The 26,587-nt window shown below is 37.0% G+C and overlaps 3 protein-coding genes across 10 annotated transcripts in view; 2 read left to right on the plus strand and 1 right to left on the minus strand.

The window, feature by feature from the left end:
* The window catches only part of LOC108559146, a 7,640-nt gene extending 1,002 nt beyond the window's left edge, over nucleotides 1-6,638 (plus strand). The window contains exon 3 of the mRNA XM_017916302.1: nucleotides 4,005-6,638. Coding sequence (XP_017771791.1) covers nucleotides 4,005-6,508 — 2,504 coding nt within the window. The 3' untranslated portion in view covers nucleotides 6,509-6,638. The remainder of the gene's footprint in view (nucleotides 1-4,004) is intronic.
* Nucleotides 6,639-6,688: 50 nt separating this feature from the next.
* LOC108559148 (zinc finger and BTB domain-containing protein 14) lies at nucleotides 6,689-9,834 on the minus strand. Of its 3 annotated transcripts, none has more exons than XM_017916304.1 (8): nucleotides 9,099-9,827; nucleotides 8,840-9,025; nucleotides 8,474-8,774; nucleotides 8,361-8,420; nucleotides 7,442-7,578; nucleotides 7,171-7,387; nucleotides 6,992-7,106; nucleotides 6,689-6,921 (listed from the first exon to the last, which is right to left on the minus strand). In XM_017916304.1, the coding sequence occupies exons 1-8, from the start codon at nucleotides 9,291-9,293 to the stop codon at nucleotides 6,888-6,890; spliced, it is 1,245 nt and encodes a 414-aa protein (XP_017771793.1). In that variant the 5' UTR covers nucleotides 9,294-9,827; the 3' UTR covers nucleotides 6,689-6,887. The 3 variants fall into 3 exon arrangements, with proteins under 3 accessions (XP_017771793.1, XP_017771792.1, XP_017771794.1); XM_017916303.1 differs by having other exon boundaries at nucleotides 8,474-8,777; XM_017916305.1 differs by lacking the exons at nucleotides 6,689-6,921; nucleotides 6,992-7,106; nucleotides 7,171-7,387; nucleotides 7,442-7,578 and adding an exon at nucleotides 7,614-8,051 and having other exon boundaries at nucleotides 8,474-8,777; nucleotides 9,099-9,834.
* Nucleotides 9,835-12,764: 2,930 nt separating this feature from the next.
* On the plus strand, nucleotides 12,765-26,482 carry LOC108559145 (trafficking kinesin-binding protein milt). Of its 6 annotated transcripts, none has more exons than XM_017916300.1 (14): nucleotides 12,765-12,870; nucleotides 18,472-18,576; nucleotides 21,217-21,321; nucleotides 21,618-21,694; nucleotides 21,764-22,010; nucleotides 22,079-22,195; nucleotides 22,320-22,450; nucleotides 22,507-22,808; nucleotides 22,862-23,284; nucleotides 23,362-23,627; nucleotides 23,689-23,943; nucleotides 24,011-24,282; nucleotides 25,052-25,265; nucleotides 25,329-26,482. In XM_017916300.1, exons 4-14 carry the CDS (start codon nucleotides 21,644-21,646, stop codon nucleotides 25,547-25,549), a joined length of 2,499 nt encoding a protein of 832 aa, XP_017771789.1. In that variant the 5' UTR covers nucleotides 12,765-12,870; nucleotides 18,472-18,576; nucleotides 21,217-21,321; nucleotides 21,618-21,643; the 3' UTR covers nucleotides 25,550-26,482. The 6 variants fall into 6 exon arrangements, with proteins under 6 accessions (XP_017771789.1, XP_017771786.1, XP_017771784.1 ...); XM_017916297.1 differs by lacking the exon at nucleotides 12,765-12,870 and adding an exon at nucleotides 15,120-15,306 and having other exon boundaries at nucleotides 23,410-23,627; XM_017916295.1 differs by lacking the exon at nucleotides 12,765-12,870 and adding an exon at nucleotides 15,121-15,306.
* Nucleotides 26,483-26,587: the final 105 nt, after the last annotated feature.

A 26,587-nucleotide genomic window follows, 5' to 3' on the forward strand; every position in this document is an offset into this window, starting at 1 on the left:
TATTATGGTATCAAAATTAATTTATTAAAAAATTTTGGCGCCTCCCCTGGCAAGAGTCCGCGCCTCCCAGTTTGGAAACCGCTGGTCTAATGTCTGCCAAACTAAGTGTAAACATACAGTGGAACCTCGCTTACCGAGTTTAATCCGTTCCAAAATTTCAAGATTTTTTGCTCTTATAGTGAAACATATTAAAAATACACATAATATGTGATGTAGCAGGTACGAAATGCGGGACTTCTCTTCTCATCGTCACTCGTTATGCGAGTCATTTTTCTTACAATTCATTTTGCGAGGTTCCACTGTAGTTAAAACAATATTAGAGAGTGGGGCTTTCGTGATCAGAAAAATTTAATGTTGGGATTTTTTTATTTGGTGTGTCGCAAAACAAATTCTCTTTGCCCAGTGTGCCGTGAAGTTAACTGTGTTAGACAATAGGACATAATAGAGAAACTGATATGACACCCACATAATCAAAACTGATTTTCTTTCTTATCTCATGTGAATTCCGGGTTTCCCCGTTGTATATAGATTTATGAACTTTTCAACACAATCCAATAAAAATTTTGAAACACGATACTAATATGATTTGCTTGCATATAGAAATACTTGTTTACCTTTTAGTCATGTTTTGTTTATATCTCTTCGACTTTTTTAAAGAAATGTGATAAGGGAGACACTTTAGATCAGGGGTCCCCAACCTTTTTGCACATTCTAGAATGCCAGTCGGACGGCGGGGACCATTTATTTTATTTTTTCAAGGTAAAGTTATAGTTCAGCGGTTTCCAACCTGGGAGGCTGGCCTAATTTTTTTTAATAAATTAATTTTTTATACTATAATATCTTCACATAAATAAGATGTGTCTATATTATTTAATATATTAAAAAAATAAAATGTAAGGGAGGTACGGAATTTTTTTTGGGAGGCGTAGTAGAATAAAGGTTGGAAACCGCTGACATAGTAAATAAATACACATAATGTACAAAACAAATATTTAACCGCACAGCGGCGGGCGCCACTGTGACCGCGGGCTTAGGGTTGGGGACCCCTGCATTAGATGTTTTGTTGGGATGAAATTCTGCATAAAGTGGAGTTGTTTTCGTTATCAGTAGCGGATTTAGCACTCCAGTGGTCTCAAATTATCTCATTTTGAATTGAGTGTGTCCTTTTTATAGATGTTCAATTTAAATGATCATTTAAAACTGGATTAAATGTTGCAATAAATTAAATCAAACAAAAAAAAATTTGAATAAAGTGTCGAGTCCCTGTGATGGAATTCTGGACACAGTGGAATATTGTCTGGTGTTGTCGTTGTGGAGTCTCTGCTGTAGGAATAATTGGCACTCTTGGGGTCCTTTCCAAGACAATGTAGATACTTTTTACTATACTAATTCTAAATACTTATTCTACTTACAAAGTTAATTCTTATTAATACGGGATGGGAGTTGTGATTGGGAGTAGGGCTTGTATATATTGATGATTAAGCGTTCCCACGGGAATCGGCCTTGGTAGTTTTGTTTATTATAAGACCGGGACAAAATCCTATGCTATTTGTTGTTTATATGAAAAAGATGATCGATTACGATTGTATGTGTAGCGATCATTATGTGTTTATAATAAGGACTTGAATTCCGAGTAAAGGTATAGAAGTATCGATGGGAATGTTTACGCTTGGTCCCCTTTGTTTATATTAAAATGATCTAACTGGGATCACGGTGGAGCTTCCTTTATTTTATGCTGATGTATATGTTTATATAATAATGCGACTAAGAGATGCCGTGGATGTCTCTAGTTTGTTAATACACTGTATTAATAATAACAATTATAATAATAATGGTTGGACTCAACAAAAGAATCGGAAGATCGTCGGAAAACTAAATTATGTTGAACCAAATATAAAAGAAACTATTCTACGGCGAACTTGTATCCAAAGGTCACTTTCAATTTTCTTTTAAATGTATTGGAGATCGTTCGTGCATTTTGATTCACTGTCTTAAATAAGACAAATCACAAAATCCATCTTACCCTCATGAAGCATCACTAGTAGAAATTAATTTACAAGCAAAGCAATATGATAATTGAAAAAAATACTATTAACATAAAGTTTGCCCTGAGATGTACCAATGTTTTGACTTGGGGCGCCGCGGAAAAATTCTGATAAATAAAAGGGTTTTTTTCGATAATAACATTCTGTTTTAGTACTATGAATATATTAAACATCTTTGATTTTTTTGTCATCTGTGTTTAAGTATGATTATAACAAGCGTACTCTTTGACTAATATAATTTGTGTTTGCTGTATATAAACTATGTTTAAGAAACCTCTTTTAGTCGATATGCTTATTTATATAAACATTTATCAAAAGTACAAGAATCGATACAAGTAATATAAACAAATGGAGCCAGGCGTAAACTCAGGGACTTCACCGTGCGTGTTGTAAGTGTATTCCTCTGAGATTGATTCTAAATACATATGCTTACGAGGTAAATTCTTAGTATTGTAGTATGGGAATTGTGATTGGGAGTAGGGCTTTATTTATATTTGATGATTAAGCGTTCCCACGAAATGTAATACGGAATGGATGGTTTTGTTTATTGTGATTCCGGCTCAAATCCCTTACATTTCTTTATTTTATATATGTATTATTCCGTAATTTCAAAAAATAGATTAAAATAAACAAAATACTTTTCTATGTAGACATCACAATCATTTAATAAAAAACGATGAAAGAAACAAATGCAACAAAACAGATAGTACATCTTCCAACAATATTATATTTTATTAAAGAAATTATCAATTTTTGTTTGGACAGTTAATTTTTATCACTATATATCTCCTTGTAACAAGTTAGAGCTTTTAGAATTTTGTTGGTAAGTCGGGGGATACCTGTACTTTTACTGTACTGTTCCACCACAATTACCACATCCGTGTTAAAATTATCATTTATTGTTGCCTTTATTATGGAAAACCAAATAAAGAATGAAGGTGGATAATTGCAATTTTTTAATTGAAAATATGCTTAAAAGAAGATTTGCTTCTCTCCCGTTTAATGAAAAAGAGATTGTTGTCAAGAATCCGAAACCCGTACCAATATTAAGTATTCGGTCTCAATCAAATAATTAAAAGATATTTTAATAGAGAAAATTACGAAAAAAATGCTTGGATTTGTGAATTTGCTCATTTTGCAACATCAGTAAAGCATGCAAGAGACACGAATGCTCTCAATCTTGCATATTTTCTAATGAAAAAGATTATGTAATGTACAGCAAGGAAGTTACTTTATCGAAATTAGTAAACTATCTGTTTTTTTTTACAAAACAAGGACAGTGAGCATCACGAATCAAAATATATTGAATCTACACAGTGATTTTGTTTTTGTACAGCATCCACTGGTTGAAAAGTCACCTCCCGCCACTGATTATATGTATAAACATAATTTTGTCTATTTGTGTTTCGCGGAACGCGCTGAAACCGCGTCAGCTAATCTTATGCTCATTTTTTTAAATTAATTCCCACGAGAATTCAAACTTGATTTGCTTTTGCTCATTCAGAGACTTATATATTTGGAGACTTTATGGTAGTCTCTATTGTGTTTTCAAGACAATGGAATTCGTTTATTTGTTTATGTATTATAATACAGTGAAACCTCGCCTAACGAGCACCCCACATAATGAACATTTTGCTTAACGAGCAAAATGAATTCTAAGAAAAATGACTCCCTTAACGACCGACTTTTCGCATAAGAAGTGACGATGAGAAAAGAAGTTGCGCTTGCTATACATAATTTTTAAAACTTGTGTAGACATATGTGTATTTTTTAAATATGTTTCACTATAGAGTAAAAATCCGGAAATTTTGGAACGGATTAAAAAAGGTTCCACTGTATTGACTTTTAACAATGTACCATAGGGAATGCAATAAAAAAAAGCAATTCAGTATTTATTTTTTTGTACCAATTGTTTATTTTATTTCATTGTTTGATTTATTTATTTTTTGTTTTCTTTAGGTACCAGAGCTTACGTATTTCCCATTCAAGGACAGGACGTCAAGATTCGTTTGATCGATACACCCGGCATCGGCGATTCCAGGGGTCTGGACCAGGACAAAGAAAACTTCGAAAACATCCTGTCATACATCAGCCGTTTTCCGGAGCTGCACGCGATCTGCTTTCTGTTAAGGCCCGACGTCTCCGTGATCAATGCGTACTTCGAATTCTGCATCAACCATTTGCTTTCGCGTCTGGACAAGTCCGCAGCGAAAAACATCATTTTTGTATTTACCAGCACCCGATGCTCATTCTACAGACCCGCAGAAACGCGCACCTCGCTCGGCAAGGTGTTGGCAGATGTCGAGAAGAAATCGCAAGGTGTTAAGATACCGTACGGCAAGGAAAACATGTTCTGCTTCGACAACGAGTCTTTCAAGTATTTGGTGGGCAAGAAGAATGGAATCACATTTGGGGATTGCGAGCAGCGCGAGTTCACCAAGAGCTGGCAAACGTCCGTGGACAGCTTATGGAATATGCTCTCCTACATTTCGGGGGATATGAACAGAAAGGGCTTGACTCCTCATAGCACGGAGAAAACTCTATCTGTGAATGAGACCCGGAAACTCATTATTGACTTGAGCAAACCGCTTGCAGACATCGCGGATCTTATCCAGGACAATCTGACTGTACTAAACCGCCACCAAAAGATTTTACTGGATTCAGAACTAACGAACGACGAGTTGACGAAGAAACTGTACATCCCGTGCGTCAATCTTAAACAAAAATCTTTGAATCAACCGGTCACAGTTTGTACTTCGGTAAAATGCAGCGAAACTTGTACGGTTTACGGCATAACGAAGTACCACTACAAGACGAGGTGCCACAATCCTTGTTACCTAACGAATGTAACCGCGGAAATAATCGGAGCTCCCGAATTGATGCAATGCGCAGCGATGGCAGGAACTCAGACTTGCACTGTATGCAAATGCAGTTATCTCGCTCACCAACACATCAACTATGAAACGGAACTGATTTCTGATAAAATCGAAGATAAATCTGTGAAAAAAACAATAACTACTACTGATGATAGGATAAAGGCATTGTACAAGATCATTCAAGACCTAAAGAAACGCAGCACGGAATTTGAGGAGGAAAGGGATGCTATCATTCTTGCAATGGCCAAATTTGCACATTACCTCATGAACAACTCAATTACAATCTACAACGACTCGTACATTACCTACATAGACTACTTGATCGACAGAGAGAACAAACTAGGTTCGCATAAGGATGCTGAAATTATTAAGCGTTACGTATACCTTAAGAGGAGACACGAAATGGAGAAAAAAATACTGGAGTCTGCCAAAAAAGATGCACTGAAAATAGATCCAAATGTTTGCATGGTAAATTCAACGGATGTATACAAATGTATCCAGAATTTATACGATTTACGACATACCGGTAAGAAAATCAAGGATCTCCATAAGCACCAGGAGAATGAGCGTAAAAAGGAAATGGAACACAATATGGAATACTGTCATCCCAAAAATATAAAGAAACCGAAAAATAAGACGAAGCAACAGGAATTGGAAAACTTGCAGAAAAAGTTGAGGAATTTGAATTTAGATGGTGCTGGTATCAAGGAGCTGTTTGGATTAATTAAACAGGAAAACCAAAAGCCCTTTTCGCAGCATATGAAATATGAAGCACCGCGTAATCAAGGGAACAATCCACGCAACAATAATCCGGGAAACTTCAAACCACGTAACAACCATCCGGGAAACTTTCATCCACGTAACTACAGTCCGGGAAACTTCAATCCACGCAACAACAGTCCTGGAAATTTCAATCCACGCCATATCAGTCCGGAAAACTACAATATATACCATGGTATGCAGGGAAACCATCCGTACAACCATAATCCAATGAACAGCAATCCGGCAAATTTTCATCCACAAACCAATAATCCGGGAAACTTTAATCCATACAACAATAGCCAGGGAAACTTCAATCCATATAACATTAGTCCGGGAAACTTGAATTCATACAACAATAACCCGGGAAACTTAAATCCATACAACAATTATCCGGGAAACTTCGATTCAATCAACAATTATCCGCAAAACTTCAATCCAAACAACAGTAATCCGGGAAACTATCATCCACTCCCCGGCAATTCGAAGGTATATAATAATAAAACGAACAAAATGGAAAACAATTTGAGTAAAAATGAGAAGTCTGGTGGATCTATACAGCAGAAAGGTCGTTCGCATCAAGCAAATATTCCGTCTCTTTTAAGTCTTCCGGTTAATAATCCACGTGGTGCCGTTCCAAAGGCGAAAACCGGAAAGATAAATAAAAAATCGCAGAACAGCCACAAAAAAGCATCTAATTCTAAACAGAATAATAAAGAGTCTGATGATTCTGATGATGATCTTAAGTTCATGAAGAAATTCCTAGAAGATCAGCGAAGTGGTGATGGAAAGAAGAAAAAGATCGTCTTACAAATCGAAGAGTATTGATATACTTCATATATTTGTTTTATATACTTTATGTTAAAATAATGATTGAAAGTAGATTAGGAAATATTTTTATAAATATATTCTAAGGAGGCATATATGAGAAGGAATAACATATTATTAGTCCGTTAGAAGTTATATTCTTTTTATTGGTTAATAAAAATTATAATTAAACAATATAATATATTATTTATAAAACATATGATCGTTGGATATCATTAACAAACTATATTTACTATACATTTTGACACAATTTTTCACTGCATTTTGGTTAGTTTCTCGACATTTCTAAACACTTACCTATCGTTTCTCCTTTTGCTTATTTTTTTTTAATTATTAAACATTTGAAAAATAACATTGTTGGAGTATTCCAATGGGCTAATTAATTCTTGTCCGGATCTCGAATGTGGTTATCGCTTATAGAGAAAGCAGGCAAAATGGAAAAATGATTGTATGGTCCTGTCGAGCTGCAGCAGCTACACTCACCCATAGTATCTGACCGCTTTCATCTTGAAAGCGGTGGAGTTTTCCTTGCACTTGTAGGCCAGCACTTGCTTGATCCTGCTGATCTCGATCATCGGAAATCTGGTGGCAACGTAAGCTGTAACGATTAAAATAACGAGGGTTAATTAATTCGGCAACGCGGGCGTTTACACAAAAATTACATATGATGGCCTGGACTTTAGCGCGGTCCAACGCCGGCTTTACCGGCCTCTCGACATTTCCGGCTCTGCTCCACCTCTGACCCGTCACTGAGCAAGTTGCCAGCTCTGCAGGACTGAAGAGAATGGTCGCCAGACCACGAGTTAACTTTCTGTAGTCGCTCCATTTGACGCTCCGCAATTGCTCCTCGTATATTTCGATACCTTCACCCAGTTTTACCTAGATGCAAGCATATGCTAATTGGAAGTCCAGCAGCACGAAGACATCATTTACCAGTCTATTCCTCTTATCATCATCCCCCGGATGACCCGCCACCAGACGTGAGATGACGTCAGGTGATGCCGTCCTCGCCTGCTGATAAGGGCCAACCCAATGATCCGAACTCTTCCGACGTCTGAGCCGTATCGGACCTACATGGAAATAACACCAAGAATGCGCTGTGAGATTATCTTAAAATTTATTCAATATGTTTAAGTTCATGTTCTTCGCATTTTATATTTACAGTCAGAAAAATAGAAATAAAATGAACATAATAAATTCATTAAAAAAAAAATCAAATAATAAAACTAATAAACGACATTCTTTCTAGGTCTGTTCATTCTATTGGCGATGCGCGAAGACGGCTTGTCCATGCGATAGGCCGTCTTGATCGTGGTGTGTTCCGTTTCCAATTTTTTGCAGTTGATGATTTCGTGCGCTGTGCCCATGTGTCGCCTCAAGTACAGATCTGTTTTGAAGGATTTCGCGCAAATGGGACACGAGACAAACGTCGGATAGTGTATCAGTTTCATGTGTTGTCTAAGGTTCGAAAGGTTGCTGTACGTACGGCCGCACTCCTCGCACGGCCTAGGCTCCAGCGAGTGCAATTTGCGACTGTCTGCGCCTGCAACAAAACAACTCACATCATTCGGAAAAGATAGCAAATACTTTTTTACGTTTTTTTTTTCGCTTTGTTGCAAGAACAGTGCAGTTGCAAAACACATCACTCTGACCAAATAATTCTATACCATTCAGTTACGTGCTCACTTTAGTATCTATCATCAGTTTGATACTCTCCCTCTTGAAGTAGACATACAGCTATTATCTAATGTCAAGTTTATACCGAGATAGAACGCTTGGGTCAAATATTGAAAATACCCTAGCCCTAGTAACAATACTTTCATTTTGATCACCTACAGCTTCTACTACCCACCTAATAGACTCTCCGTCGACGATTCCTTTGAACTATTCTGCGGTATAATTTCCATTCCTCCTAAAAATAAAATGTCTTATATGATCTTGCCAATTAAACATCTATCACGTTACCAGTTAGATTGTTGATACTGCTCAAGTAGTAGTTGCGAGCATCCTCCTTATCCTCGTCACTGAGGTAATCGGGCAATTCTACCTTCGGACCGCATATATCCAAATTCTCAAATGGATTCGCGATGATTGCATCGTTAAGTTCTTTGAGCTTGAGCAGATCGGATTCGTTGCTTTCCGCTTCCGGGTTGCCCTGTCTCTTGGCGGCGGGAGGGGGAGTAGAGGATCCGGCCAGCAGATCTTGACTTGAGGTAACAGTGCTATTGCCCTGAATAGATTTCTCCAGATTACTTTTCATGTACAACTGCTGCAAAAAATGATTTACATGATGAAAGCTGTTTCTGGAAAAAATACTAATAATTTAAATACATCTTCTTTAATGGGGGTCGTGTCCGTGAGTCCTCGGATCTTAAGTGATTCAGCGGTTTTAAGAAAGGCCGAGAGGTGAGCCTGAGCGACGTTGACTTCCCCCGCGTACATAAACTCCATCAGCGCAACAACATGCTTCGCCTCTACATCCCGCATGAAGATAATCGGATGCGAGCAGGGATTATTCTACAAATATAAGATAAAGTATCGTTATTCTCACTCTCGGTGAAGGAGCAATGGTTTCAATTTCCTCCGTTACCTTGAAAAGTTCTTTAAAGTATGGGCTGCACGCGGACAACACAACCTTGTGGGCCTGAAGCCTCTGACCCTCGCAGGCGATGGTAACGTCGGTAAAATCCTCATCATCTCTTAAGGTCTCGAACTGCGATGTTATATTCGCTTGGAAATTATTCCACCTCAGGCAAAACTGCTGCTCATCACCGCTTGATTCCATTGCACGAAACACAGACTATGCAGATAAGTGATCTAGCTTTTTTTACTCACTATCACGGCCGTCTTCAGGACCATAATTGTTATCCTCTTCCAACCCCGCTTCCCGCCTTCCTCGACTTGTACCCAACAGCAACAGCAGCAGCAACAACAACAACAAAAAGAATCAAGTCACGAGAACTCGGTTCGTATTAAATGGAAGACCATATTTCTCAGACATAAAAATAAACTAAACCTTTTCATTTTAATCAATAACCTATTTCTTTTCGCCAACTAAGAAATTAAACTTCCCCTATATTTTTCGAGACGCGAATTTCATCTCCCCTATCGCCGAAGGGTGCATCTTGACCACTGTGCAAAGACAATGAGGAACAATCGGGAACCGAAACACATCGGTAAACAATTGTTTAAACAATCCGGACGAAAGTGCGTAACGGATAAGGAAGAAAGGAATTGCAACAGGGGTTTCTCGCGATCGCTGCAAATTTTCCAGACATGATCCTGGTATTCATAGCTTTTCACAAAATTTCGCAAAATGCTTCCTTATTTTGGTAAATTTCAATTGCGTCAGGTTGGCGTTCTCCTCCGCTTTCAAATACCTGATTAATGCAATTAACTTCTCTTTCTTTAAAACTGACAGTTGAGCGTGTTTCAGCGAAATTAAAAAAATGTTACACGAAGCAATTATTACATATAGTTAATGTATGTGTGAGTTTGCATCATTTTTAACAAAAAAAACTCGTTGAATCTGTGATGATGGCAATTTGTGCGAGAAATTTGTATTGGAGTGAAGCTAGTTGCAAATGCTCCACCTCTCGGTTAGAAATCATAGGTGGTAGCATTAGTAAAGATCCTCGCTGATAGCCTTGATGCTTTGACAGCTGTCCGTGCATTGCAACCCGTGATATTATCCTTCGGTGCAAGGGCTACATGCTCTATTGATGCTGCAAAATAATAATAAAAAAGTGTGATTATGTGTACAACGAGGCGTTGATTTACAGCGTGTGACAGAAGTTGCGTTCGACGGCTGCTTACTTGCTCTCTGGAACCCACCCGAAAAGGGCGAGTTTAGCTGACAGGAAAATCTATGATTGATTCATTCATTGGGAAGGGTCCTGGACTTAATTATGAAATGTCAAACAGTAAGTTGCTATTAACAACTATTGATAATAATCAACAGACTTGCACCCCCTGAAGACTACACATGCTTTCACTAACCATGCCTCACTCTGCTATATGCTTCTACATCTTTCAACTGATGATTCATTCTTAAAATGATGCTAGTCCAGCAAGCTATGAGACAAGTATCTGTAAATATTATTATTCATCCAAGTTCTGTGACCCCAGGTATTTTTTTTACCAGTCAAACACTGGTAAAGTGATATCATTTGCTTTAAACCCAATGCAAATAGTTTACTTTTACTTTTCTATCAATTTATATTTTTAAATTGGATGGACTTCCCATTTGTTTTCATTGCTTCTAATTGAACAAATTAGTAGTTTCCTTTATTACCTTCTTTTTTTTTTTAACTTTCATCTTTATATTAGCTATATATTGCTTATATTTAGTATATAACTTATTTCTATTAAAAAATAATAGTTTTACTTATCATTTCCAATCAAAGTTTGCTTGGTAGATACTTTACATTAAATATCAAATATTAAATTTACAGTTACATAAGTTTATCAGTTGACAGAAATTATATTAATTATAGGACTTTCTACTTAACAGAATTAATTTTTTTAATATAAAATAATTTGTTATTTTTAAACAAATAATTTTAATAATTGATTAAATATAAATAATATATTTTAATTGCAACAATGTGTTTATCAGTTTCAATGTTGAAGCTGCAGTGAAACTTGTTTGCAAATGTATGTGGCTATTTTTAGATAGTGACATAATAAGTATATAAATTTTCACTTACTTATTACTTAACTTAAATCTTGGGTATTCTGAACAGTTTAATGAACTTTTTCATGATTAAAGAATAATAGTGAAAAATTTACATTAAGGCCATCCAAAACTTGATATGATTAATGCTAAAGTAAATTTACAACACTTTTACCATGTTCCAAATTCTATCATTTTATAATTACTATAAAAAAAAATGTCGTTAACTAACTGAAGGCGGTTGCAATAAATGCTATTAATTTGTTTCCACCTGAAAAGTTTACAATACGGTGGTATTTTAAATATTTCTGGCGTTCCAAGGAAATTACTGGCATTTTATGAAATTACTGCTAATAAAACTAATATAATTGAATAATGTGCTTTTAAGGTATGGTATATGTTATGGTTAGTCCGTCCGTTGATGTGAACAGTCGTGCTTCCCAAAAAATAATCACAAAATAATTCCACGTCGCTCCCACTATTCGGGGAGAATTATTATTATTTGGTAATTATTGTTTATTTTTATTTATTTTCTTTTCTTTTTAATAAAGAATTTATTTTTAGTTTTTAATGTCTACATCGGCATCGAAAAAAAAGAGAGCTTTATTAACTTATTTCCTTCGAGCGTGTGCTTTTGCCCTAGCGTAGGAATTCGTGAAACCTTGTGATATTATTTTAGCCCATCAATGTGAATTGAGTTTATATAATTGATGCTAAAAGCTGTTGTTCTTTTCAGTTATTAGTGATACCGTAGTAATACATTCCGCAGGAACGTTGTGTTTTAATCGAAAGTAGCAGTATAGATGCGGACCGATCCGTATCAGTTTTGATTATTGTGATAAAGCAACAAAAATTTTCGGGAATTTACCAAAAAAACTGGTAATAAGCAGGTAGTGCATCAGTCTGTAAAACGCATTATTTCATAACATTGCATTACCTGTTGTGTGTTTACTGAAGAGTCGATGCTCGAACAAACAGAAAGTTCCCACACACTATTGATTTAGGTGGACGGTGTTAATTGTGAGGCTGGAGCGAAGAACAAATCTGATGACACGCTTCACGTTGTTAGTACACGAAAAATGATGCGGAGGGTTCGTTCCTATCTACGATTACGATTCTGTAGATAACCAAGCCTTTTTAATAATGCTATCTCGCGGGTTTTTATCACTGTAACGTATGCATTTCGACTGTGCGGAGAGAAGTATTGTGTTTGTTGTATTCAGATTTATATTATTTTTTTTGACTACGTGATCTACGCTGCATAAACGCACCTTTCGCAACATCCAATTAACGGGCGATTTCAAATGAGAGTTTTTCGGTACGGATTCGCGGCCGACTTGCAAGTAACTTAGACGAGCCATTGGTGCGCAACAATTCTGACAATTTAGCTGGAGGAAGGCAGACCTGCGGAGGCAGTATTTTTCTTTTGGTAAATTGCAGTGTGTTTGAGAAACATTAAACTGTTTTGCTTTTCGTGTGTTTTGTGATTAGATTATCAAGAGATTAAGATGAAATTGTTCTGTGTCAGCGAATTAATCTCGTGCTGTTTCCTTGTTGCAGGATTGTTGAACATAGTTTCCGGTCAAACTGGCAGCCCAGGAGGAGGCGAGTGGCGCCAGCCGCGCACTCTCTGACCTCCCATTGGCCACAACCAGGATCTCCACCGTAAATAAGGAGACAATCACAGGTCAGTCACATAATCTTAATATCATTAATCTATATAAGAATTTTCATACCATATGCAATCTCAATCCTTATCCAATAATATCTCTCCTCATCTCATTATTGTTTTTTTTCAATATTGTACTGGAAAACACACATGACAAATGCTGAAAATTGTTGCGGAATAAAATTCGATAATAATACAAATAGAAACAGTGATAAGAGATCATTTACATTGATTCATCGCGCTTAGAAATAATGTATAGATTATCATCAATCAAATAAGTACATTTTTTCAAATTAAAATATACTCTTTGACATTTCTTAAAATCGTTAAATACAGTTTTGCAGATGGAAAAATGTACGGCAACGATTCATTACGTAACTCGCAAATTTTCGTGTCAAAATGTCAAAAAAAAGATGGTTTCAAATATTTAATAGCTAATATGCTTGGATTATTTTCGATTTCGTAAATAAGCTTATGTTTGTTATTGCATTTCATTGAGCATTTTACTCTTACACAATTAAATGAAACGACCAGACTAAAATAGAAGTTTGTAACTTCTTCCGTAACTGAATTTTTGTTTGATACAAATTGTAATTGTTTCGGGTTTGCGTAACCCGTAGACCAAATGTATATAATTCGCACTCGCTGTGCACTCTAGCCGACAGTACTATGGTGGTTTTAAATAGAACTCTGACGAAATGGAACATTTGTCGTCCTTGGACGGTGGGAATTTTAATTTAAATTTTCTTCTGAATCGTTGCTCGGAAGAATTAAAACAACATAAATAAGAATTCAATAGGACCTAAAAAGAAATAAAAGATCGAGTTGCGTAATTGGTGTTTGTATATTCACTTTGTCTTTTGTTACGCAAAAGTAAAATCCGCTTTAAGTACGTTTCGAAGCATCTGCTGAAAAGTAAATAAAACTTATTTTTAAACGAGGGGTAAACTTGAATGAACTGCTTTTCGAATATTTTAAACAGAATCAATAATGCCAGTCTATGCAATTAATATATTATTGATATTTAAAACTGAAATAACTAGTTTATTAGGGAAACGTTTCGTTGTGAAAGTAATGTTGATTATAATATTGTTATTTTTATTGCTGGTGCAAATTAGAAACAAGTCTGCATTAACAAGTTACTCGACTTTCTTGACCAATTTGCATGCAAACAAGATTAATGATGAAAGTAGAAAATTATTGTGATTTTCAAGGCGAGGGTGACCAATCTAGTTTACTTATTGTATTGAATAAGAACATTTCAAGTTATCGAGAGTTGAAGCTAATTATAATGGTGGATCCGTGGCACGGAAAAGGCAACAAACAGCAGAGCACGCCCCAGTTGTTGTTCGATCTTTAACCCAATTCCTTTCTGGACTTGTAGCCAAATTCGCTCTACGGACAGTGGAATCGCATAACAATATCGTCTCTCGAGCGGCAAGCATATACAAAAACGTTCGTCCGCCATCGATCCGACGCGGGTATTTCTACCCCCTCAGCTGATGTTACGTAACCGCGACTTCTAATTCGAAAGTGTTCAGTTCAATTATGAATCCAGGTGAGGAGGCATACCGTTTTCCCACCGCCGGACATAGTTGAGTTTTCGGTTGGAGGAACCGTTACCATCGAGCACGTAATCAACATCGGACGAAAAAAGGAAAGAGAGTAGTAGAGTGCACATTATAATTAGAGTTCGGCGAGTCATCAACGAAAATAGTTGAAGAAATTGTTTCTTCTTTCCGGAAAATCCAGCTCAAGATTCCGGATGCGACGTCTCTTCTAAATCGGTGGAGACGAGTATTTATAACCTTGGTCCATGAACCTCTGGATTTAATGGGAAACGCACGTGCTATTGGCGACTGTAGTACAAGAACAAGATTGCAGGAAAATAAGAGATAAGAGACCATCGTCTGACATCCAATTAGATGATACCCGGTGAACTTTAGTTGGAGCAGTTTGTTGTGCGTTACACCTTTTTGTGTCTCCGATGAATGGAAAGTTTGAGATTATTTCCGAATAATATATTTTACTTTTTTGGACGATCTCCAATGGCATCAGAATGAAGCGGGAGAAGAGGAAGATATATATATTTGTGTGGACGGTGAAAAGGGAGAGCGTGAATCCGGCGAATCGAGCGCGCCGCAGTTATTCCTGAAGCGTCGCGACGCCTCCTGCAGAAGCAATCCAAAATACTGTTAAGTTAGTTCTTGTGTGAACGCGCGCGTCGTCTTCTACTTCGTTTTTTTTTGCTGGTCGAAATCAGTACTTCATTTGCTCGTAGTCGTCGTATCTAATAAAAGCTCGATGTGTCGTTACCATGCTTGGAAGTGTTGAATTCAGTGTCGGGGATGGCATCGTCTTCGGGGGAGAAACGGCCTAGGGTGCGAGCCGGCCGATCCGTTAACATCAAAGATTGGGAAAAGCAGAATCAACTTCTCAACAACTGGAACAATGGTACACATCAAAATACACGCGAATCGAATTCATTAACTAGCTTAAATCCATTAAACAAATTGCGAGGTCGTTGCAAGCGTATGAGTAATGAATACATACGTCATGTTAATGAACTGTTTATGTATACTTCTTCGAAGAATAGCAGTCAATTATTATATTTTGGTTTCGTTTTGGAAACTTTCCGTTGAGTACATTTGGATACAATTGAACTTATCATTATTTTTTGCGATAAGTTCGCAATCAGATCAGACTCGCCCCAATTTCAAATTATTTAGGACAAATTCACAATTCATCTTATTTTATATTGAAACTCATTTTATCCCTGCAATTTTCATTTAATTAGCTGCAATCAGATAACGAATGTGATGTTGGTTGCCTATAAACTAAAGCGAACGTCTCGTGTTGAATAGTTTATTAATTTTGTACTGTAGTAAATAAATAATCTCGTATCCGTTGATAGCGTTGAATCATTCGCGATGACATCACTTCTATCTGTTTCTATTAGCCCAATTGTTTATAGTTGTCTAACGTTTATAATCGTCTGGTTAACATTCAAATTTGAATTGCAGATGCACTAAACAATTTACAAATATTATTCTTAACTTATCTATTATTAACCTTGCGCAAAAAAAAGTTCAGAGATTTCGTTTCTTTATTATATATTCCGTTTACAAAACGACCTTCAATTTACGACTACCATCAAATAGGTTTTTAAAAAAAATTACGATTATATAAGTTTGAAATAATAAACAAACATTTCATTCAAATTTCCTCAATATTTCGATACTTCTTTATTATTTTCGAAACTAAATTAGCCTGGGAAGAAATTCACATTATTATATATATATTTTTTTTTGTTAGTAGAAATTTTTCGAACGCGTTTTCGTTTTAATTCACTACAAAACTTTTACTTTGAAAGTCTTTTGAGTTCGCCTCATTGTTGACGGTTAATTAAGGTGTATTTTCGAGTTGTTTCCTCGTGCACTATCGCCGATTGTCAATATATCGAATTAGATTAATTATTGTTTCTCACTAAAAATAAATTAAATAATGAAAAAAAAATACAATGCGGCTCCGATAAGATTATCATTGGAAATACGATTTTGCATAGGTGCGCACGAGTAAAGGTCATTAACGATTTTTTTTAAGTTTTCAAAACACTGTTTTGTTCTACCAAAACTGCTTTTCGAGTTTGTCTCCATTAGTTTTCTGTCTCTCACTCGACGTTGTTTAACATTACCGTTCCTACTGAGCGTTTCTAAGGTCGAAATGCAGTTAAACGCATCGCCTCGACCAGTTCTTGCGTGTTTCGTAATCGATGGATTTAAAGGGCGGCTGCCTTGCATCTGAATCAGCTGGTGAGTGTTGATGCCATCAACCAGTTCTTCGTCTTCCAAAATTCCGTGGAGCATGAATCACAGTGCGCCGTCCAAAGTTCGAGAAGCATGTGATTTTTTAATGAAGGTTTACGAGATTTTACCTTGTATCGTGTGCAAGTACATTGTTTGAATGTCGCCAACTTATTTTTTTTTTTACAAAAATTATATATCTCTCGTTATCTGCTGGAATTGTAATTGTAGTAAGCTTCGGTCATAGCTTTAATGAATGTTTTTCATTTTGTTCTCCTCTATCGGATGAAGTAAACAAAGACTAGTGTTGAAATTCGATCATTCCGAGTTAATATTTGGATGTATTTGTGTCGAGTTTAACAATTAGCGTTCTAAAGATAATTCATCAAAGCTAATGTTATGTGATTTCGATGAGACGCAATTGCTTCTACAGTGCAGTGAATGGAAATTACAAAGCTGGTACACTTAAAATTAATTGTTTGTAGTTACGTGTTTCAATTAACTATTAAAATCGAATCAATTTTATTCGTTCAAATTGAATAAATTTGAGTTTTAATTCGTGCTGCGCTAGCAACACCTAACGGGAAGAGCAAATAAAATATTGTGCTAATTGAGTTTGCGAGTTGTTTGAAGTAGTGGGTGGATTTCATACGAAAGCGCATATCAACTACAGCGGCTTCGGCGGTCACCTTTCCCAATCAGCAAAAGCACCGCAACAACTTGTGCTGCTTTTGTGGCGATTTCGAAAAAAAATCGATTCCTCTAAGCTTAGTGTCAACAAAGTGCGCGTCGACGACTTCTGCATGGAATGCCATTATTAAAAGGTAACGAAGCAGGCAGGATTCGTGAAGTGCAGGTGCATTGGGATAGGTTGTATATAAAAATAAAGGAGGAGGTCGTGGTGTGGTGCAGTGTGCGAGGTCTTTTTGGCTCACTTTTGAATCACGTGAATGGATGTTTATTATGCAGATACAGTACGTACACTCGCACATACACACGGACACGACTATCGTGTAATGTCTGTGTTTGTGAGCGACTTACGTAAGGGAGCTAAAATACGTGTGGACGAGTAAAAATAGATTAGTAAATTTGCGTGCGGCTTTATTATAGGCAAAGATATATTTCGTACTCGATGCGAAGAAGAAAGGAGCGTGCTATTTCGATTTTGGAAAGCTAACCGAAAATAAAGCACATTGGGAGTGTTAATAGCTTACATGATAAGACACGATCTTTAGTCTAGTTTTGGTATTTGATTAGAAATCGTTTTGGAAAAAAATACATAAAAAATTGGATTTAACAAACTTCTAGTCCAGCGTTTCTTAACCTATGGGTCGTAGTACAGCTACAGACAATATAATGTTGGTTTTCTTGGAAAAAAAAATTTGGGAAAGTTCTAACGCATTTGTATTGTAATGGATAACCTCGCCGATTTATGGACGAAAATTCAAGTATTATTGTTAAGCTGCAATAAGATGGACAGAGATATTGTGTTTATGATAAATATTTATCCATTGGGGTCATGTATTTTCGGAGGTGTAGGATGATGCAATTTGTTGCATCGGGGCCAATGCGTGGTGGTGACTCAATCCATTCCTAGTTGTGATAACCGGTCCAATCTATTTTCATCCCTCTCGTTCCTATTTCCGCAATGAATTTCGATGATCGCACGTTTTCTTTTTTCTATTCAAATTAATATTTTGTTATTTTCGTTCGAAACGCTCTCCATTCCACGATTATTTATTTTCACTAATTATCGAGTCGACCGTCCGTGAAGTGTCTGTATTAATTGTTACTTTTTCATTTATTTTTTCGGCAGAGTTGTGCAGTGGCGAGTCGATTCCGGAAGTGGAGATCATCAGCCTTTTGGAGGAGCAGATACCGCGGTACAAGTTGAGAGCAGACACGCTCACAAAGTTCGGAGGTAAGTCTTAAATCATTCTTGCATTTGCAGTGTTGTCCATCTCAAGTCAAATTTGTTTCTTATAAACGAAAAAAAATCATATTGGCTTGACACGTTTCACATATGTTAATAAACTGTAAAATTGACTTGTAAACATGAGTTGATCATCTTATCATTATACTCGTACATTTGAATCTCCTAATTAGATAGTAAAACTAAGGGAAGTAATATTTTTTATGTCTATACAGTTCAATAAATTTGTATCGTTTTTTTTTTAAATTATTTGTAACAATTGGTAGAAAATACCTGTTACTTTTGTTTAATTTAAATTGATTTTAACATCAAAGTTTTTAAATTTAAGACCAACAAACTCGCATCTTTACTTTCTCTACATCGATAACTCTTGTTTAATAGTGACAGGCCAGTACATTTACCATCCTCGAAACATATTACCATTTTTTTTATGCGAAAAATCACAGCTGTCTTCTACTTCATACCACTCTGTTGGTTCATCAACAAAAATCCAATTAATGAGATTCTCTAGAATTATAATTCCACAGTCTTAAAATAGCCATAGAAACTGTGTTTCTGACGGTTTCTACGTTCTTCGGCATCTGGTACACCTAAGACCTCTCGCCTCACCTTTTCCGCATACTTTCAATGATTTTCTTGAGGAATTATATTCAAAGATAATGAAGGTTACAGATCTGGCACGAAAAATGATTTGTTTGTAAATATCAGAATGGTGAAGGGGAATACATTATTTGTTGATCTCAATTGAATATTTTTAAATAAACTATTTTTCGAAAAAAAGCTAATTCTATTACAAAATATACTTTTCTATCATCGTTTTTTGAGTCACTTACAATGAGGGCATTTGAAATCAAAGAATCCACCGGAAATACACTCATTCTTCAAATTAACGTTAGTGAGATTCCCCGTACACTTTTAGTGCAAGTTCAAGAAGCTTAACAGTGATAATCTTCAATTTGAATAGATTGTCATAATGATTTCAAGGCGAACGAGATTTAAATGAAGTCGCGAATCTAGTCATTAATACGACAGAGCGAAAGTGAAATACAAGTTTCACTTTCTTCATTTTTAGTGTGACCCACCTTTTGATTGTTGATAAGTACATCATCGAGTTATTTGATCTGCGCGTAATTTTCCCGCTGTTTCCACTTCAGCTGGATCCATGGGAACGTTCCCATCCATTGTGCTGGACGGTGGAGGGTCGTGCACTTAATAATTCCTTTCCTCATTTCCTGCAAGATATAAAGTACAGCAATTACAATTCTTCCTGTGCTCCCCGATCATTGTTATTTGAATCCGCTATAAATCGCGGATTTCTAATTGGAAGAAGAGATCCGCTCGTCGGGTTTATCTCTAACCGCTCAACGGAGCGGTGAATGTTTCCGATGTCCCAAAGAAAAGGTGGTAAAAAGAGTGTCGCTCGTTGAAGAAATAAATGTATCCAGTTTTGCATTCACCGGAGAGGTTTTTACAAGGTGGGTCTCAGTTTGTTGTTGGACTTACATTGCAGAAGGTGAATGTCGAGGGTGCCCTTCGGCCATAGCGCCGCTTCACCTACATGTGTATAAGAATAGTTTATTCATAGACAATTCGCTCTATTAAGTATTTTACACTCTCGGAATGCGAATACGTTGCCGGCGTACTGAGAGGTCTTCTCGCCATCAACGTGATAAGTTATCAGTCCATTTGCAGCAGCATGCCGCGAAATCTAGGAACAATCCAAGTGTCGTTTTATCAGAACAAAGATCTGCAGATTGCATAGATACATGCTTAAAATCCGGGTATGGATCTGACAAACCATGGGGCACAGGTTAATAGCTGATACTTTTCTCTGCATCTTTCTCTCTCTTCCCATAATACTGAATTCCATACCTATGAATTATCTATTAAAGACACATCGCTCGTTAAATTGCTGAGAGACTGCTCCATTGGTTCGTTTCACATCGGCGTCTATTATTTAAAGGCTCTGCAATTTTCCTAGCAACCAATAGAAGAGAGATGGCATAACCCTCTGTAGCGGGATTCTTTCTCCAGTACTTCAATATACTTCGCGCTCACCACAGCAATAGAACAACAAGTTGATGCTAATAAATACATTAGCACGGAACAAAGTAACTTCAAGTGTTTATTTATTCCGTTTGTAAAGATAATAATAATTTCGATGGATTACCTAGTTTTACGCCACGCAAAACAAACCTTGATATAGTGTAAAAAAACAAAAACACAATTCAATTATAAAAATATATATAATAATAACAATTAATTGATCCATTTATCGTTTGGACATTGTTCCGATGTATTTTTAAATCGAGTTACAACAAAAAGGAGAAGACATTTTGTAACTAAAAAAATGAACAGATCTTTTCATATTCTATCTATGTGGATGATCGTAAATCAAGCGAGGTGTTTCAGGAGAGGAAAAAAAATCATATTCAATATATTTTCTCGTTTATTTTTAGACGTGACTGGTGCTTGTGAGGTTTTTTTGCGGTTGAATGCCAAATTTGTTATACAACAGCGATTTAACGCAAAAATTGAATTATATACATGTCGAATTTGAAAAGTTTCCAACTGTTGTTGCTTGCTGCATTAATGTTTTTGTAATTCATGTATTGTTTATTATTGCAGGGTACGAAAATCAGGATTGGTTCATCCCTTCGCCGGCATTGCAGGTGGACGAATTGGATTTGAAACTATCCCCGGACCAAATTCGGGAAACCCTTAACTATTTTCGTAAGTGAATCATAATTTTCCTTGTATTTTTAAGCTATCACATTACTTGTTATCGTTTGAAGCATCTTGTATTGTTGTGCGTTGTTGGGTATTTTTCTCGTTATCTAATCAAGGATTGCGTGCGAGGACAATATTTATATCGATACGTGATCGGCGCGGAGTTTGGCAGTCGTCGGTTTCGCACCAAGATGCTCAAACGATAGTGAAAGGGGAAATAATGTTTCTTTGACAAAAAAAAAACAAAAATAATTATATAGAGGGTTTCAAAAAGGATTTTTTGTTTTTATTTTTCGCAGTCTTATGTAGCGATCGTGTGAGCCAAATGAGCAAGACCTACGATGATATAGAAGCAGTCAGTAGGCTTCTGGAAGAGGTAATAATTTGAAAATATTTTGAGCATTTTAAAGCGATGCTAAATTGTTTCGATGTATTTTGTTTGCAGAAAGAAAAAGATTTGGAATTAACGGCCCGGATTGGCAAAGAACTTTTGCAAACCAACAACAAACTCACGGAGTCGGTGACGGCATTGGAAACTGATTTGAAGAGCGCCAATGAGAAGATCACACAGCTCAGCCATGAGATCTTTAAGAAAACGGAACTCATTCAGGTCCTCACCAATGACATGGATGAGTCCACCATCGGCCACTATACGGGTGACATAAATCTGGACCTCATGCAGAAGCGCATATGTAATTATTATAATTGTATTTCAAGTGGTTGGTGTTTATTAATTTTGTTTTGATTCGTTTTGCTGCAGCCTGTTTGGAAGATGAGAACAAGACGTTGAAGAATGAATTCTTTAAACTCGTCAGGGACACGGACGAGGTGGAGGCGCACGAGGCGGACTTGCTAAAAGACATCACCGGTCAATTAGGTAAGGATCGGATCGCATCGGGAATATCTATAAATAGACTACGCTCCTTATCGCGTCGTCCGCTCTTATCATCAATATTCATTTTTACGAACATAATAAGAGCAAAGTTTCTACATTTTCACAGCTTGTTCGCGATCGTCGATGATGTTGCTCGAGGATGAATTGGACAGGACCAGGGAAGAGTGCCGGCTGCAGCACGAGGAGATCTTGACGTTGAAGTCTAAACTAGTAGAATCTGAAGTCATGGGAGGCAAAGTGAGTGTAACTCTATGAGGAAATTATGAATCTCTATATTAATGATCCATTCACAGTATGCAGCTGAGATCGAGGAGCTCTGTGTTAAACTACAAATCACAGAAGAGAATCAAAATAGTTTGGCAGTAGAATTAAGTGAATACAAGCTGAGGTATTACGAGCTCGAAGGTCTGCTGCGCGACACACAAGAACAGCTGAGGAAGCTACGTAAGAAACAAATGCCAGTGGCCAGGAGCTCGATGTTCCCATCACTAGGTGGACATACCCAAGGAGTTTACGACAGTCTTCAGAGCGAACTGGAGATGTCCTTGCATTCAGAACTCAGCACGGACAGCGGTATTTCCAACAACGATCAAGTGTATGTTTACTGGCAGTTAGCTAAACAACAATTGATTAACGAATTAATTACAGGCCGCAATACAAGAAGGTTTTTGAAACTGTTCGTTGCGCATCGCAAAGTTCCTTAAACAGTGCTGATAGCATGGGCAGTTTGGCCTCTTCTGGTCTTGGTGGTTACGTGAGCAGTTCCGGATTGAGCACCACCGGACCAAGAATGAGCGTTCGTCCGCAGAGCGGTTACGCGGATATGCGAAGATCTTCTGGATCCATCTACAGCAGCAGCAGCTTAGGTTATCCGAGCATAGACTCTACCAGTCAATCGGATTCTGAGTCGAGTCTGAACACTGATTCGGAAGACGGCTACCCAGCGCCTCCGCAGAAAGGTATTCCTGGAGTTCCGGGTGCAGCAGATTTAGAGGCCGCATTGAAACGGTTGACCCCGTCGGAAGTATTGGCTAGGAGAGCCAATCTGCAACATGGTCCTACCTACGGAGGGTGAGTGTAATAAGAGTTTTCTTATCAAATACTGCTTGTTAGTAATAGTGGAGCAAAAGAATAAAATTTCTCGTTAGTTACGAGGGTGAATCATATGTGCCTTTTGGATGCCGCACCCCGGATAGTTTGATGTCCACTGGATCGATGGCGTACCAACAGTGGAGGTTGCCGGAGAAGCTGCAGATTGTTAAACCTATGGAGGGCTCACAGACATTGCATCACTGGTCGCAATTGGCGCAGCCTACATTTGGTGGCCTACTGGAAGAGAGGCCTGGTGTTAAGATCAAAGGCGGCAAGGAACTTGAAGATATGGGGTTGGAAACTTATGGTCTTAGTGATTTAGGTACTTTATTGTTCATTTTTTTATTAATTGAATTTCTTTAAAGTATTTTATCATTCTACAGAAGAAGACGAAGAATATTCCAACCCCGGCAAGATGTTCGATTCGTCCGCCCCTATTTACACCTTAACCAACAGCACTGTGATGCACCCTGATGACGGAACAATTATGACTCCGAGCAACGTCGGTAGTCGAGTTGCCTCGGTGTGTTCTAGCGTTCAAAACTCTCCACCGCAAACACCTAGGATGCTTTCGCGCCGAAACTCTTGCTCCACCTTCTCCACCACCTACGGATTGGCAAAGATGCTTAATGAAAGAGGTACGTCCTTGGTACTGATACCTGCACATACCATCCAGCACTTCAATATTGTTCTTTCGTTATTCAGGTATAAAAGCAGTAACCCCTTCGGCTGTAAACACGCCGTGCGGTGTCAACAGCTTCACACCAACCGCCACCCCGTGCAACAGTCCACTCGGATCTCCGGACCGATCGCGAAGCAATTCCCCAGAACCCAACATCTTCAGTATTCCCCAGATGATTCTGAGCTCGATGCCCGAATTCGTGCAGCAGACCATCGGAGGCGGTGCTCGCAAGAAGATCCCGCGAGAGCCGAGAATATCAAAACGCCAAAAGAGCGGCAGCTCTTCTGATAAGGGTGTAAGTATTCCAGATAAAGATAACGTTATGCTGACTGAAACCGAATTACTATACTACATCTTCGTTAATTGATCTTGATAAGATTATTGTCCAAATTAATTTCGAATACTAATTTAATAATTATTTATATTTGATCACTACTAATAAAACAAATTAATAAGATTACTCTGAGAGAGTAATTACAACCAGGATGAATCTGATTATCCCAGCATGATAATCCTTATTCACACAATCCTATTATGATTCTGATAACTTGCACAGACATGTTTTCTTCACACCACTAACATCAGCGTTCCACACTATTCTTTACAGATTACAATGCGAATTGATTATGAGAAAGCAATTGCCGCGTACACGAGGATTTCAATTAATAATTGAATTTGAGAGATTATGAGAGTTAGATAGAAAGATGCAATAAAAAAACACTTAGACAAATGTTAACCCGTTATTAACAAATAAATACTAACCATTCCTTTTTTATTTATTTACACTTTGTGATTGTCTACACCGATATTATTGTTTAATTTTTATGTATATCAATATATATTTAATTGCAAAACATTTTGCAAGGCTCCTTATCTCAAGATAAAAATCGCTATGCTATTGAGGTTACGCTTATACAAATGACGGATATTTCAATTGTATCACTGGAATTTTATCAATTGAAATAAATATTGAATATGTAGTTTCGTATGGTTACGGTTACTATTTACATAACTCATGATGTTTTTTTAGTTATAACAATACTGATTATAAAATCTTGTTGCAGCAATTGATTGGTAGAATCGAGCGCATGGGTATATCGAATTTGATGAGCTCATCACCTGGTGCTTTGTCGTTGTCGGCGGGGATGTACCATAGACCAGCCCTTACCAGTCCCATGGCACAATTGACCTGCCTCCTTCCTAGCCACAGCACGGAGAATCTAGCCTCTAAAACAACCGGTGCTACCTCGAAGAGGAGAGAAAAGAGCGTGATTCCTGGTAAGTGATGATTATCACTTAATCATCGTACAGTCTAATAATTATTTTCTTTTATTTTTGTAGAAGAACCCATGGGAATTCCCGGAAAACCTGGAACGGATTCACTGAAGAAACGTTTGGAACAACTGAACGCCAGAAAACAGCGTAGACAGCAAGGTGGAGGTGGTCAAACACGTCCAGATTTGGGAACCGTGGCCAATAAGAAACCGGTTGCAGCTGAACCCAGCAGCTCTTTGGGTACACTTAGTTCAATGCTATTCGGCCGCAAAGGTGGCCTGTTCTAAAAAAAACACATCCCACATTAACTTTGGGTGGATAGAAAAGTAAGATAACGAAAATCCATCCTATCTAATAATATACAAGCGAAACGTAACTAGACTATATAAAACTATATATATATAACTTTATATATATTAGATAAATGAACTTAACACACACTAGTACCAAAATTCTCGTTAACTGCCATACGGTGGCATTTGTTTTTTTTTGCTTTCGTCTTCGTTCGATGCGTTTTATTTAAAAAAAGAAATTACTCTATTATATATTATACAAACTGCCAAATCATTCTGATATTTGTAAAATTTTCATGAACCGTCGATGTTTGCACAAATTTTCTGGTATTGTGGTTTTGGAAACTTTTCAAATATTGCCAATGCATTTAGTCGGTTTTTAACCTCGAACAATATTTATTTTTTGTTTATTTGTGCACTGTTCTATATTATTTTCGCGTAATATATAATTAGTGCACTGATTCGACAGATATCCGAGAACGAACGAAAGCATTTCATTTTTACTTTTATGTTTGATTTTCCTCCTGTCCGTTCATTGTATATTATGTTATACATGTAAGAGAAACACATACCAAATAATACAAATGATTGTAGGCCAAAATGAAAGAATGGCTCTCGTTGTGCCTGTATTTGTCGCGAACGATGTTTACTGTGAAATATGTTTAGCAGCTGTGATTAATTATTCTTTATTGATGAGTTTACTATAGAGTATTAGTTTGAGATGTGGCGGTACTACGACAATGTTATGTTGAAGATGAGTATTTATTTATTTTTTTTTTTCGTGTAGTTTACATTATTATTTTTTTTTAAACTGATGGATTCACCTGCCCTGAAACCTGAAAAAGCGGTCATGATATTTGTGGTGCTTATTATTTTTTATTTTTTCTGTTAATTATTAACGTTGAAGAAGCGACACTAAGGACAAGACGAGAAGAGAACAAGGATATGCGAAATCTTTTTGGAACCCTCTATATATATTGTTTTGTTTTTGTCTATGAAGTAAACATGTATTTTCAGTATATATTCGAGTCG

The sequence above is a fragment of the Nicrophorus vespilloides genome, unplaced genomic scaffold (genome assembly GCF_001412225.1).
Source record: "Nicrophorus vespilloides isolate i.1.1-1 unplaced genomic scaffold, Nicve_v1.0, whole genome shotgun sequence".
NCBI classification, from domain to species: domain Eukaryota; kingdom Metazoa; phylum Arthropoda; class Insecta; order Coleoptera; family Silphidae; genus Nicrophorus; species Nicrophorus vespilloides.

Coding starts and splice junctions, on each gene's coding strand:
- LOC108559148 (XM_017916303.1), bottom strand. CDS start 9,293: ATGGAATCAAGCGGTGATGAGCAGCAGTTTTGCCTGAGGTGGAATAAT. Junction 8,421..8,473: donor CAGTATCAACAATCTAACTG/GTAACGTGATAG, acceptor TTTTATTTTTAG/GAGGAATGGAAATTATACCG. Junction 7,107..7,170: donor TAAAGTCCAGGCCATCATAT/GTAATTTTTGTG, acceptor TAATCGTTACAG/CTTACGTTGCCACCAGATTT.
- LOC108559145 (XM_017916295.1), top strand. CDS start 15,201: ATGGCATCGTCTTCGGGGGAGAAACGGCCTAGGGTGCGAGCCGGCCGA. Junction 15,307..18,471: donor TCTCAACAACTGGAACAATG/GTACACATCAAA, acceptor TTTTTTCGGCAG/AGTTGTGCAGTGGCGAGTCG. Junction 24,283..25,051: donor GCAGCTCTTCTGATAAGGGT/GTAAGTATTCCA, acceptor ATCTTGTTGCAG/CAATTGATTGGTAGAATCGA.